The following is a 15,166-nucleotide window of genomic DNA, read 5'->3' as shown; positions in this document are numbered from 1 at the left end:
TAATGTCATCAGTGTGAAAATTTTAAATTGCAATTAAAGGATTGAGGAGATTGTATGTGTGATGAAATATTTTGAAATAGATAAAGGACTTTACTGAATAAATCATCACCTATGTTCCCACCACCCAAATATAAGTGGAAGATTTTAGAATTAAAGTCTTTTTGAACCATGTATTATTTTTGCTATTGTACTGAGCCAATCTAAAAAACTGGACTGGGTAAAATGAGAGGTTTTCCCATGAGGTGCCCGTATCAATGCTGTCCAGTCTGAACATCTCCATTGTCTCCCCATCACGCTGTAGGACCATCTTGTCCCCAGGATCAAACTCCCGTTGATCAGCCCTGTGCAGCCAGGTGGTGTGCTGAGACCCTTCAGTTCCTTCACTGATCTGGCGCTGTGGGCTCAGGGCAGCGGTCTCATTTTCCAGAGGGGTGTGAAGTGCATGCCAGGTGACCTGGTCTTGCCTCAGATCTCCTCATGCTTTTTGATTTCGCCCTACTTCCTTCTGGAAAAACCCAAGGGGCTCTTACCCTGTGTTCATGTTTTTAAAGATCTTTCAGAAAATGTGGCTTACATCATGTGATCATTTACTCAAGAGATTTTATAATTGTGATAGAAATTTACATAGTATCTGAGCTTTAGGATATAGACTTAAAATGTGCAAATAATCTTACGTTCTTCCTGCTTGCACCTAAATTAAGACTTGTAGCTTCCTTAGGGGCGCCTGGGTGGCACAGCGGTTAAGCGTCTGCCTTTGGCTCAGGGCGTGATCCCGGTGTTCTGGGATCGAGCCCCACATCAGGCTCCTCCGCTATGAGCCTGCTTCTTCCTCTCCCACTCCGCCTGCTTGTGTTCCCTCTCTCGCAGGATGTCTCTCTCTGTCAAATTAATAAATAAAATCTTCAAAAAAAAAGACTTGTAGCTTCCTTTACAAGTAAGGACTCAGATCTAGCAGTTAAGAGTTCTGGATGAAATTAAGTGTAATCAAGAAATAATTCTGGAAAGCTTGAATGGAATCCATCTCTAATAAGCAAGTATTTTTTAGTATCTGAGGAAGATATAAATATAAAATGCAAAACAAACTGAAATATACCCACAGCTACCCCCACACAGCGCCCAAATAAACTTAAACTTCAGACATTTGGCTTTGCCAAATAAGCCAGATTAATTTGGAATGCACTGATTTCTCCCTGGCCAGGCTGTTCCCTCCTGACCCCCTGCTGTGGCATCCTTCCCCAGATCTCCCAGGCTGTGGAGCAATTCTGCAATCCTAGCAATTCTCCCACCCCACATATGTAACTCTGGCCATCTGCTTTGTAGCTCCTCCCTCTGTTCATGGGGCCCAACCAGCCCCTCCTTATGCTTCTCTACTAGGGAATGATCTTAATTTCCCCGGTGCTGCCTTCGCAATACAGATCTCCTTGCCTACAGTATGAGCCAGAGTCTGGGACTGTTCTGCTCACAGGTTCTCATCTCCATACAGGGTACTCCCTTCTACTGTTTACCCCATCAGCTTCCTCATTGTCCCCTCAGTAGAGGATGGGTTCCTTGAGAATAGGGCTCCTGTGGTTCCTGTTGTAATGTCCTCACTGTTAAGGGGGAGACTTGACGAAGTTTGAATGAGTTGCCTTCTGAAATTCATTTGTCACCAGAGAATTGGCCTCTTCCTTCCTACTCTGCTGCCTTTGTTCTGGTCCAGCTGCTCTTACTGCCGGCTGGTCCCCTTGCCCCAGCCTGTACTGCCCCACTTCACATCAGTGCCCCAGGATCTAGGTGGCCCTCAGGAGTGACCACTTCCCAAAAGGTCTCTGCTTTCCTTAAGATGCTAAACCTACTGTTGTGAAGAGTCAGTGACATAATACACAGAAAGGACTCAAAATAGTACGTGACACACCGCCACAGGTGAAGAAGCCTCACCACTAGTTATTGTGCTCACTCTGTTCCTTCTAGGGTAGAGAGACTTCCTTGGTATGACACCGAGTCTGGTGGAAAATATGATCCCAGTCTTCTTTGTTCCTCCGTTTTATAAAGCTTCGTTTGCCTCTACATTTTGCTTCCCTGAGTCCCCTTTTTCAGCCACTCTGAGCTGCTTGTTGAGTCAGTCACATACCTTCTATGTCTCTTGGCCCATAGACTATTCTCAGAATTAAAATCTGGTACAGTAGTACATATTATAATTATATTCCCTTTGATCTGGAAGCGAGTAAGTGTGGTTGGAGCCAATAAAAGGAAACTATTCTTTACTGATCACACTTTGCCAAGGATAGTTTTTCCAATATCTTAGTAGGGTTATTTATTTTTCTATATTTCTTTGCTTCTTCTGGGTTATACCCACTGTTTGTCCTTTTTGGTTTCTATTTTCTTTTTAAAATTTCTCTTTTATTTTATTGTAACTCCTCAAGTAATTCTTTTTTTTTTTTTTAAGTAATTCTTTTTTTTATATATAGGTGAATGGAAGGTAAAGTTTCTGCGTTCTTAAATTTTGGAAAATGTCCCCTTTTTTCACTTCTTGTTTGATAGTTACAGAATTGAATATTTCCACCTCCCTTGACCCCTGAACTTTGAAAACATTGGTGTACTAGTTTCTGGCTTTGCTAATACAGTGTCTCTGATGCTTTACGTGTCGTAGCTAATGTTTGGTTCTTTCTCAGAGGTTTCCTCGTTTCTCCTTACTGTTGGGAATGTCACTGGGATGCCTCTAAATGTGGGTCAGCTGTCATTAGTTGTGTTTAGCACTTAGTGGGACTTCTAAATCTTTGGCCCCTCAGCCAGTCATTCTGATCATGACGGGGACAGTTCCCCCCCTCCCCCTTTGAGCTCTAGGTGTGTGGGCGGGTCTCCCTTAGGAAGTGCAGCTTGTCTCTAGGGTTTAAGCTGAGGGGTTCTTTAACAATCCAACCCACCAGCTTTCTCTCTTCCAGGTAATCCTCAAATTTCAAACTCCTGTGGTGCCCTGTATTCGTTTTCCATGTTGGGTTTCCTTCTTTTTGTTGTGGCTTTGGTTTTTGTTGAAATTTTTGGTCATTTCCTTAGGAATCTGGGAGGAAAAAGTAGGCAAACCTGTAAACTCCATTTGCAATCCTTAGCTGGAAACTATGAATATTCCTGAACCCTTGAATTTGGGAGGAAAGTGTTAAAAATTCTCAGTATTATAAAAATCTCACTTTTTGACTGCCTGTGTCTTTTGATTTTTAAGTATAGCATCCCTAAAATAAAATGTAGTAGTAAAATTATACAAAGTAGGTCGTAGAAATTTTCCAAAATTGTTGTTTGTTGAAACAAGCGATTATGTACTGGCAACCAAAGCATTTCTCTCCTTGCCTATTCTTTTCCATTTGCAAACTCAGCCACCTAAAGTAGGATTGTTTAGATTCTTAGAACTGCTTGGCATGAATAAACCCTTTAACTGAGGAATTTGCTATGGCTTGCTTACTTTTCATGAATTTTATTTAATTCTTCAGTTTAGAGCCGCTCTAGCAGTCCTTCAATATAATGTTCATTTCAGGTTCAGAGCCACTGCTCAAAGAGCAACTGATTTTCTTGCTGATGTTTAAATTAACCTATTTCAAACAAAACATTTTTGTTTTATATCCCTCTTGATACTTTGACTAAATATTAGTGCCTTGTTCTCAAAACAATATCAGTGTGTGTGGTAAGGTTAAGGTATATAACATATTACCCACTGAAAAGAAAAAAAAAACCCAAGAGCAGTTTAAAAATAATTAAGCATATGTAAAGTTTGTAACTTATAAAATTGTAGAAAGGTAGCAAAATGGAAAAGAATTTTTAAAAACGTGCTTGAGTCCATTCCCGTGGCGTATCTCACATAATCGCAGTTTGTGCCAAACATGCTGGGGAGGATGGGCCTGTGGAAGGATGGAGCCAGATCTCTTTTCTGCCCTTCTCTTCCTCTGCTGTGATCTTGACTGCTCAGCCCCCAGGAATGCTGCTCCCTGCACAACTCCTTCTGGAGGCCGGCAGGGACATTTCCAGTTATGCTTCACTCACCTTTATTTAGCAATTCTTCCAGCTCCTTTGGCTCTGTCCAGATACTATAAATATTCATGATGACCAGTCTACATTAGTAAACAAACAAGTAGTTTTAAACCCCCACAAATAGTATTTTTGACTTTTATTTTATCAGGTGCAAACAGCAGTTCAGAAAGCACTTTCTGAATTATAATGATCATTATTGGTTTATTTCTTCTCCCCTTTCTTCACCCAGAAAAGGATTATAGCAGTCTTTGTGACAAGCAGCCAATAGGAAGACTTCTCTTCAGGGAATTCTGTGATACACAACATGATCTAAAGGGACGCATTGAATTCCTGGATGCAGTGGTAAGCAGTTCATCTCAGTGTTGAACTATCCAGTCTCGTGCTTCTGAAAATGAACAGGCTAGATGTAAAAACTAGATCTCTCTAAGTTAAGTAGACCCTGGAAATGATGGTAAGAGTGGATAAACTCGTTGCTTGGTGTCATGTTACTTTGTTTTTTTTTTTTTTTTAAAGATTTTATTTATTTATTTGACAGAGATAGAGACAGCCAGTGAGAGAGGGAACACAAGCAGGGGGAGTGGGAGAGGAAGAAGCAGGCTCACAGCAGAGGAGCCTGATGTGGGGCTCGATCCCACAACGCCGGGATCACGCCCTGAGCCGAAGGCAGACGCTTAACCGCTGTGCCACCCAGGCGCCCCGGTGTCATGTTACTTTGGTATGGAAATCCCTATATAAGATTTCCCCTTATCTGCGGTTTTGCTTTCCATGGCTTCAGTTACCTGCAGTCAGCTGGAGTCCAGAAGCAGACGATCCTCTTTCCGACACGTGGTCAGTGCAGGTGCTCTCGGGGATACTGCGGGGCCGGGCGCAGACCATGGCAATGAAGCGAATGTCGCGATGAAGCGAGTCAAATGAATTTTTTTGTTTCCCGTTGCACATAAAAGTTATGTCTACACTATACTGTAATCTATTAACTGTACAATAACATTAATCTAAAAAAACCAATGTTCACACCTTAATTAAAAAATACTCTGTTGCTGGAGGGGCGCCTGGGTGGCACAGTGGTTAAGCGTCTGCCTTCGGCTCAGGGCGTGATCCCGGCGTTATGGGATCGAGCCCCACATCAGGCTCTTCTGCTATGAGCCTGCTTCTTCCTCTCCCACTCCCCCTGCTTGTGTTCCCTCTCTCACTGGCTGTCTCTATCTCTGTTGAATAAATAAATAAAATCTTTAAAAAAAAAATACTCTGTTGCTGGAAAATGCTAAGCCTACGTAGGCATCAACGAGGCATCATCTTTTTTGGTAGTGGAGAGTCCTGCCTCGATGTTCATGGCTGCTGGCTGGTCGGGGTAAGGGTTGCTGAAGGTTGGGGTATCTGTGGCAGTTTCTTAAAATAAGACAAGATAGAAGTTTGCAGCATTGATTGACTCTTCCTTTCACTTGAACACTTAGAGGCCATTATAGTTTTTTTTTTTTAAGATTTTATTTATGAGAGAGAGAGAGAAAGAACTCGAGCGTGAGTGGGGGGAAGGGGCAGAGGGAGAAGGAGACTCCCTGCTGAGCAGGGAGCCTGACATGGGAACATGGGGCTCAATTGATCCCAGGACCCCGGGATCATGACCTGAGCCCAAGGCAGACGCTTAACTAACCGAGCCACCCAGGTGCCCCTAGAGGCCATCATAGGGTTATTAATTGGCCTAATTTCAATATTGTGTCTTGATGAATTAGGAGGCCCTAGGCGAGGGAAAGAGAGGGGACAGGCTGGTCAGTGGAACATTCGGAACACATACAGCGTTTCTTATTGAAGTTCGCTGCCTCGTAGGAGTGCGGTTCAGGCAGCCCCAGACAGCCGCAAGTAACATCAAGAATCACTGATCACAGATCACCAGAACAAACATAACAATAACGAAAAGATGGAAATATTGGGAGAATTCCAAATTATGACACAGAGACATGACATAAGCAAGTGCTGTTGGAAGAATGGCGCCAAAGACGTGTTCGCCACGGTGCTGTACAGACCGTCCGCTTGTAGAGGAACGTGTCGTCCGTGAAGTGCCGTGCAGCGAAGTGCACTAGAATGAGGTGGGCCTGTATTCTTTCAGACGAACACTGAGGCTCTTGCCTGTCCTCTGTGGACCTCCCAGCCCCTTCCCTCCAGTGCCTTTACAAGAATAAGGCAGGGCTTTGAAAGGAGTCTTTTTTTTTTTTTTTTTTTTTTTTTTTTTTTTTTTTTGTGAAGCTAGAACGCTGGTGTAGTGGGGCAGACCTCGTCAGTTCCAGGATAGAGTGCAGATATGTCTTAGTGTATCGGGTTATATTTGCCAAGCTGCTATATTTTAACACTGTAGGGACCTACAGTCCTTTATTTCAAAGTGGCTAAACTGCATTGTTAAAGCTCCTTCAGGGTTGGATCTTCTGATGGTGACATGAGACCTATTAATTGTTAGGTGACCGCCGGTCGACTGCAATGACAGGTTCTGTTCTGTGTTTTTTGTTTTTGACAGCAGCTGTGTGGGTTAATAAATCACACCTAACTATGCCTTTTGTATAGTACTTGCTGCTTGGACTTGAACCTTGCAGGTTCTTGAAGCTTCGGGAGTGGAGAGAAGACTGTATCTTATCTATTTTCCTCATGGCACCCATCATAATGGTTTGCTCTTTTCTACTTAGTGTTTGTTGACTGAATTAATGGAATCTTTGGCAATTAGTGTGCAGTGAGAGAAATAACCAATAGGAGACATTTATTAAGAGGTTTATTGCAAGGAATTGGCTTACATGACTGTGAGGTCTGGTTAGTGGAGTCTCAAATCTATAGGACAGGAACGAATCCTCCAAAAATGGGAGTGAAGCTGCTGTCCTCAGGCAGAATTCCTTCAGGAAGCCTCAGCTCTGGTTTTAATGCCTTTCAGCTGATTGAATCAGGCCCACCCAGATTCTCTAAAACAATCTCTTTTACTTAAAGTCAGCTGGTAAAGACTTGAATCACACCCACGAATGCCAGCACAATGACTAGATTAGCATTTGAACAACTGGACGTTGTTCCTGCCAGGTTGGTGCGTGGAAAGACGTCACAAAATCCCAGTGCTTTCTTTTCTGTTGATTGCCTGCGATCCAGCATCCAGAACGTAAGCCAGAAGGTTTTCTAAGTCAGCGGGGTCTAGTTACTAGTCAAGGTGAATAGAGTGCCCTTGAAAACAGAGCTGATGCTGGCTCTGACTGGGTGGTCAGCCTGACGGCCGTGGCTCCTGTACTGGGTCCTTGGAGGGTGTAGAATCAAGGAGGAGGTCCGACTCCTGCCCACAAGGACTGTATGTGTTCAGCAGTACATGAACTTCCTTCAGTCTTGGTTTCCTCAGTAACCTCTCCCAGCCCATCTAGCTATTAGCTTCACTGCTCTTCTCAGGCCCTGACCCGCAGGATCCAGTGGCTTCACCGAGGCCTCCTCGTGCCTGAGCCTCCAAGTCTGTTGACACTGTGGAGTAGCCTCTGCTTGAGGCTCTTAGCCTCTTAGACAGGCTTTTATGGTCTCTTCTCTGGGTTTTCTCTGCTATCTTTGTCTTCAGTTTTTTCCTTGCTTATCCTTTGTAGAGTTTTAGATATTGATCAAGTTCTGCCTTGACCCTTCCTCTGGTCCTGGCCTACTGGTGGTATCCTCTCTTACGGTCCCCTGCCTGATACCGGCATAGGGATGTCTCCTGCTTTGGTGTTGCCAACTCTGACTTCTCTGGGAGCTCTGTGCTCAGGTTGGCCACGTGCTGCTTGGACAGTTCTAAAATGCTGTTGCCTAGAGCAACGTAAGCCGTTTTTTTGGTTCTATTTCATTCGGCCACATGGAAGGGCTGAGAGTGTGATAGGACAGAGCTGGAGCACGGTGACCTGTTGCTCTACTGCGTTACTCACCCTTCAGAGAAAACGTTTTTTTCCCTTCATTGCCATTAGTTTTCCAAAGAAGAGCTGCAGATACTTGATCAATATCAAATCAGTTAGAGCTACTCTGTGGTTTTCAGGGTACCCAGCCAATTCCATCTGTCAAGAGAATTTGAAACACTGTGACGTCAGTGGAGAAGCTCTGCTACCATTACTCTCTGTTCTCTCTACCGTCAGGCAGAATATGAAGTGGCCGCTGACGAGAACCGAAGAAGCTGTGGACTGCAAATCTTTGACACGTTCTTCGGTGCCAAGGTGTGTTTTCTTTCTTAGATGCAAAGATTTGTTAATGCTTACTTAAATAATTAGAGTCCACAGCCCTTCTTACTTAGTTGGATAAGATACAACAAGTATGTCAAAATCTTTAATTTCTTATAGATATTCGTCTTCTGTATTTTCTTTTGAGTCGGTGAGGATATTAACAAATCTCTTAGAAAATTAATTCAAAGAATTTAAAAGTTGCTATGTTTCCTCAAACAGAATACAGTATTAGAGAATTTATTTGACTTAAAATAACATTTTTTTCTAACAGCTTTAATGGGTCTTAGGTTTTATGCTTTTTCATTCAGTAGATTCTAACAGTTTAGTGTGTCCCTGACATTAGAGCTGTAACCTGCTTCCCTTCACATGACTTCCTATTTGTAGGCTGTTAGAAGTCCTAAACCCCGGTCAGGCCCCTGTATTGTAGGGTTGGAGGAGAACAGTAACAAGGATAGCTAACACTTGGTGAATACAGCTCTAAGCCATGTACATGTAACGAGTTGTTACAACAGTCCTCTGAGGTGGGTACCTTATTATGTCTATTTTCATATGGTAAGACTGAAAATCAGAGTGGTTAAGTGGCTCACCAAAGGTTACACAGCTTGTTAAGTGCCAGAGCCAGGAATCAAACATGGAGAGACTGGGGTTGGAGAATAGTGTAGTGAGAATGAGTTCAAGATGTTCAGATTCTGAGCCATCAAGTAGGGGAAGCTCACTGGTGCATCTGTGGTCATCACAGATACTGGCCTGTAGTTCTCTTTTTTTGTGGTGTCTTTATTTGGTTTTGTATCAGGGTAATGCTGTCCTCATAGAACGAATTTGGAAGTTTTCCTTCCTTTTCTATTTTTTGAAATAGTTTGAAAGGAATAGGTATTAACTCTTCTTTAAATGTTTGGTAGAATTCACCTGTGAAACCATCTGGTCCTGGACTTTTGTTTGTTGGGAGGTGTTGTTTCTTTTTCTTTCTTTCTTTTTTTTTTTTTTATGGATTCAATTTCTTTGCTGGTAATTGGTCTTCAGATTTTCTATTTCTCCCTGTTTCAGTTTTGGTAGTTTGTATGTTTTTTGGAATTTATCCATTTCTTCTATGTTCTCCAATTTGTTGGCATATAGTTTTTGATAATATTCTCTTATGATTGTTTGTACTTCTGTGGTGTTTGTTGGTATTTCTCCTCTCTCATTTGTGATTTTATTTATTTGGATCCTTTATCCATTTTTCCTTGATGAGTCTGGCTAGGGGTTGATCCATTTTATTGATTTTCTTTCAAAGAACCAGCTCGTGGTTTCATTGATCTGTTCTATTGGTTGTTTAGTTTCTATATCATTTATTTCTGCTCTAATATTTATTATTTCCTTCTTTCTGTTGGTTTTAGGTTTTCTTTGTTGTTCTTTTTCCAGCTCCTTTAGACGTCAGGTTAGGTTATTTATTTGAGATTTTTCTTGCTTTTTGAAGTAGGCCTGTATTGTTATAAACTTTCCTCTTACAGCTACTTTTGCTGTATCCCAAAGGCTTTGAACCATTGTGTTTTCATTTGCGTTTGTTTCCATGTACTTTTTTTTTTTTAAATTTTATTTTATTATATTGTGTTAATCACCATACAGTACATCCCCAGATTCCGATGTAAAGTTTGGATGCTTCATTAGTTGCGTATAACACCCAGTGCACCATGCAATACGTGCCCTCCTTACTACCCATCACCAGTCTATCCCATTCCCCCACCCCCTCCCCTCTGAAGTCTTCAGTTTGTTTCTCATAGTCCATAGTCTCTCATGTTTCATTCCCCCTTCTGATTACCCCCCTTTTCTTTATCCCTTTCTTCCCCTACCGATCATCCTAGTTCTTATGTTCCATAGATGAGAGAAATCATATGATAATTGTCTTTCTCTGCTTGACTTATTTCACTTAGCATTATCTCCTCCAGTGCCGTCCATGTTGCAGCAAATGTTGAGAATTCGTTCTTTCTGATAGCTGAGTAATATTCCATTGTATATATGGACCACAGCTTCTTAATCCAGTCATCTGTTGAAGGGCATCTCGGCTCCTTCCATGATTTGGCTATTGTGGACAATGCAGCTATGAACATTGGGGTGCATATGGCCCTTCTCTTTACTACGTCTGTATCTTTGGGGTAAACACCCAGTAGTGCAATGGCTGGGTCATAGGGTAGTTCAATTTTTAACTTTTTAAGGGACCTCCACACTGTTTTCCAGAGTGGCTGTACCAACTTGCATTCCCACCAACAATGTAGGAGGGATCCCCTTTCTCCACATCCTCTCCAACAATTGTTGTTTCTTGCCTTGTCTATCTTTGCCATTCTAACTGGCGTAAGGTGGTATCTCAGTGTGGTTTTGATTTGAATTTCCCTGATGGCTAATGATTTTGAACATTTTTTCATGTGTCTGTTAGCCATTTGTATGTCTTCATTGGAAAAGTGTCTGTTCATATCTTCTGCCCATTTTATGATTTGTTTATTTGTTTCTCGTGTATTGAGTTTGAGAAGTTCTTTGTAGATCTTGGATACCAGTCCTTTATCTGTGGTGTCCTTTGCAAATATATTCTCCCATTCCGTGGGCTGTCTCTTAGTTTTTTTGACTGTTTCCTTGGCTGTGCAGAAGCTCTTTATCCTGATAAAGTCCCATAAGTTCATTTTATCTTTTATTTCTCTTGCCTTTGGCGATGTGTCGTGAAAAAGGTTGCTCTGGCCGATGTCATAGAAGTTGTTGCCTATGTTCTCCTCTAGAATTTTGATGGATTCCTGTCTCACATTGAGGTCTTTCATCCATTTGGAGTTTATTTTTGTGTATGGTGTGAGAGAGTGGTCAAGTTTCATTCTTTTGCATGTAGCTGTCCAATTTTCCCAGCACCATTTATTGAAGAGACTGTCTTTTTTCCACCGGATGTTTTTTCCTGCTTTATCAAAGATTAGTTGCCCAAAGAGCCGAGGGTCCATTTCTGGGTTCTCTATTCTGTTCCATTGGTCGATGTGTCTGTTTTTGTGCCAGTACCATGCTGTCTTTGTGATCACAGCTTTGTAGTACAGCTCGAAATCCGGCATTGTGATGCCCCCAGCTTTGTTTTTCCTTTTCAACAGTTCCTTGGAGATTCGGGGCCTTTTCTGGTTCCATACAAATTTAAGGACTATTTGTTCCAGTTCTTTGAAAAATGTCCTCGGTATTTTGATCGGGATAGCATTGAAAGTGTAGATTGCTCTGGGTAGTATGGACATTTTAACTATGTTAATTCTTCCAATCCATGAGCATGGAATATTTTTCCATCTTTTTATGTCTTCCTCAATATCTTTCAAAAGTGATCTATAGTTTCTAGGATATAGGTCCTTTACGTCTCTGGTTAAGTTAATTCCAAGGTAACGTATGGTTTTTGGTGTTATTGTAAATGGGATGGATTCCCTAATTTCTCTTTCTTCAGTCTCGTTATTCGTGTATAGAAATGCAACTGATTTCTGGGCATTGATTTTGTATCCTGCCACCTTACTGAATTGTTCTATAACTTCTAATAGTTTGGGAGTGGATTCCTTTGGGTTTTCCATATAGAGTATCATGTCATCTGCAAAGAGAGACAGTTTGACTTCTTCTTTGCCGATTTGGATACCTTTGATCCCTTTTTGTCTTCTGATTGCTGTTGCAAGGACTTCTAGTACTATGTTGAATAATAGTGGCGAGAGTGGGCATCCTTGTCGTGTTCCTGATCTTAAGGGAAAGGCTTCCAGCTTTTCCCCATTGAGAATAATGCTTGCAGTAGGCTTTTCATAGATGGCTTTTATGAGATTGAGAAATGTACCCTCTATTCCTACACTCTGAAGGGTTTTAATCAGGAAAGGATGCTGTATTTTGTCAAATGCTTTTTCTGCATCAATTGAGAGGATCATATGGTTCTTGAGTCTTTTCTTGTTGATATGATGTATCACATTGATTGATTTGCGAGTGTTGAACCATGCTTGCATCCCAGGTATGAATCCCACTTGGTCATGATGGATAATCCTTTTAATGTACTGTTGGATTCTATTAGCAAGGATCTTGTTGAGGATTTTGGCATCCATATTCATTAGAGAAATCGGTCTGTAATTCTCCTTTTTGAGGGGGTCTTTGCCTGGTTTGGGGATCAAGGTAATATTAGCCTCATAGAATGAGTTTGGTAGCTTTCCTTCTGTTTCTATTTTTTGAAATAGCTTTAGGAGAATAGGTATTATTTCTTCTTTGAATGTTTGGTAGAATTCCCCAGGAAAACCGTCTGGGCCTGGAGTTTTATTATTTGGAAGGTTGTTTATCACTGACTCAATTTCTTCATAGTTAATTGGCCTATTTAAGAAATCTATTTCTTCCTGTTTCAGTCTTGGTAGTTTATAGGTTTCCAGGAAGGCCTCCATCTCTTCCAGATTGTTTAGTTTTTTGGCATATAGCTGTTGATAAAAGTTTCTAATAATCCTTGCAATTTCAATGGTGCTGGTCGTGACCTCTCCCTTTTCAGTCATAATTTTAATAATCTCAGTCCTTTCTCTTTGTTTTTGGACAAGTTTTGCCAGTGGTCTGTCAATTTTATGGATTCTCTCAAAGAACCAGCTTCTAGTCCTGTTGATCTGCTGTACTGTGCTCCTGGTTTCTAATTCATTGATTTCTGCTCTAATCTTGGTCAACTCCTTCCTTGTCAGTGGGTTAGGCCTGTCCCTCTGTTGCTGTTCCAGTTTCTTGAGGTGAGAATATAGAAACTGCATTTTAGATTTTTCTATTCTTTTGAGTGAGGCTTGGATGGCTATGTATTTCCCCCTTAGGACTGCCTTTGCAGTATCCCATAGGTTTTGGACCGTTGTGTATTCATTCTCGTTGGTCTCCATAAATTGTTTAATTTGTTTTTTGATTTCCTGGTTTATCGAGTCATTCTTGAGCAGGATGGTTCTTAGCCTCCAAGTGTTTGAGTTTCTTCCAGGTTTTTCCTTGTGGTTGAGTTCCAATTTCAGAGCGTTGTGGTCTGAGAATATGCAGGGGATAATTTCAATCTTTTGGTATTGGCTGAGACCTGTTTTGTGTCCCAGAGCATGATCTATTCTTGAGAATGTTCCATGGGCATTTGAATAGAATGAGTATTCTTTGGTTCTGGGGTGTAGTGTTCTATATATATCTATGAGGTCCAACTCGTCGAGTATGGCATTCAAAGCCTTTGATTCTTTGCTTAGTTTTTGCCAGGGTGTTCTGTCTATTTCTGATAGTGGGGTGTTGAGGTCCCCTACTATTACTGTGTTCTTATCTATATGTCTCTTTATTTTGGTTAAGAGTTGGCTTGTGTATCTTGCTGCTCCCCTGTTGGGGGCATATATATTAATAATTGTCATATCCACTTGTTGAATACTTCCTTTAAGAATAATATAGTGCCCTTCTGTATCTCTCTCTATGGCCTCTAGTTTAAAATCCAGTCTATCTGATATGAGAATTGCTACTCCAGCTTTCTTTTGAGGTCCATTTGCGTGGAAGATGGTACTCCATCCCCTTACTCTAAGTCTGAATGCATCTTTGGGTTCAAAATGAGTCTCTTGTAGACAGCAAATGGATGGGTCATGTCTTTTTATCCAATCTGCAACCCTGTGGCGTTTTATGGGAGAGTTTAAGCCATTTAGATTGATAGAGATTATTGACAGATATGATTTTAATGATGCCATTTCTCTTTAAAGTCTTTGTATCGGTTGTGACTTGCTGCTCTGTATCACTCTTGGGGCCTTTTTACCTTTATAGAGCCCCCCTTAATATCTCCTGTAGGGCTGGTTTCGTGGTTACGAAATTGGTTAATGATTGGCGATTTTGGAACGTCTTTATTTCTCCATCAATTCTGAATGACAGCTTTGCTGGATAAAGGATCCTTGGCTGCATGTTTTTCTCTGAAAGAGCTTTAAAAATGCCCCCCCAAGCCTTTCTCTCATTCCAGGTCTCTGTAGACAGGTCTGACGTAATCCTGATACCTTTGCCTTGGTACGTGAGAAATTTCTTTGCCCTGGCCGCTTTCAATACTGTATCCTTGGATCTAATATTTGCGAATTGCACTATGACATGCCGTGGCGTAGGTTTGTCCTGGTTGAGCTTGGATGGGGTCCTCTCTGCCTCTTGGACACGAATGCTTGTTTCCCTTGCTAGATTAGGGAAGTTTTCAGCTACAATTTGTTCAAATATCTCTTCTAGACCTCTGTTTTTCTCCACCCCTTCAGGGATGCCGATGATTCTGACATTGGATCGTTTCATAGAGTCAGTAATCTCCCGTAATCTACATTCGTGGGCGTGGATTTTTTTAAGACCAGCTTCTATTTTCGTTTTTTCTTCTACTAACCCATCCTCCAATTCGCTAACGCGTTCCTCTGCCTCGGTGACCCTGGCCGTCAGAGCCTCTAGTTTTGACTGCATTTGGCTCATAGAATTTTTAATTTCTGTCAGATTCGCTCTCATTTCTGCCCTTAGGGATTCTATATTCTCAGCAACGCTTTCTCTGATGCTTTTTTCAAGTTTACTCATCATCTTGACCATTGTTGCTCTGAATTCCATTTCTGATAATTGGGATACATCCATATGTATTAATTCTGTGGCCGAGGCCAATTCTGTGGCAGAGGCCACAGACTCATTATCTTTTCTTTGCTGGGGGGGACTTCTCCTTCTCGTCATTCTGATGAAGAGAGATTGCAGGGTTGTCCAGAGCCCAAGTGTTGACTGGGACCCAGGCCGTGCGCCCTTGTTTTATAGAGATCTTAGGGATGTGGGCTTCTTCCTTAAAGAGTTTATTTATTTATTTGAGAGAGAGAGAGACAGTCAGCAAGAAAGGGAACCCAAGCAGAGGAGTGGGAGAGGAAGAAGCAGGTTCCCGGTGGAGAAGCCCGATGAAGGACTCCTTACGGAGCGTTGTGATCACACCCTAATCCGAAGACAGGTGCTTGGTGACTGCGCCACTCAGGCGCTCCGGGTTGTGGGCTTCTTGATTTTTCAGCCTGCCT

The 15,166-nt window shown here is 41.8% G+C and overlaps 1 protein-coding gene across 3 annotated transcripts in view; it reads left to right on the top strand.

The window, feature by feature from the left end:
- Positions 1-15,166, top strand: part of GRK4 (G protein-coupled receptor kinase 4) — a 97,412-nt gene that overhangs the window by 27,837 nt on the left and 54,409 nt on the right. For all 3 annotated transcript variants that reach the window (XM_011221440.3, XM_034672196.1, XM_034672195.1), the window contains exons 4-5: positions 4,226-4,338; positions 8,100-8,177. In XM_011221440.3, the coding sequence (XP_011219742.1) occupies positions 4,226-4,338; positions 8,100-8,177 (191 nt within the window). The remainder of the gene's footprint in view (positions 1-4,225; positions 4,339-8,099; positions 8,178-15,166) is intronic.

The sequence above is a fragment of the Ailuropoda melanoleuca genome, chromosome 11 (assembly GCF_002007445.2).
Source record: "Ailuropoda melanoleuca isolate Jingjing chromosome 11, ASM200744v2, whole genome shotgun sequence".
Lineage (NCBI taxonomy): Eukaryota > Metazoa > Chordata > Mammalia > Carnivora > Ursidae > Ailuropoda > Ailuropoda melanoleuca.
Note: the sequence above shows the minus strand (reverse complement) of the source record. Positions and strands in the feature narration are given on the sequence as shown.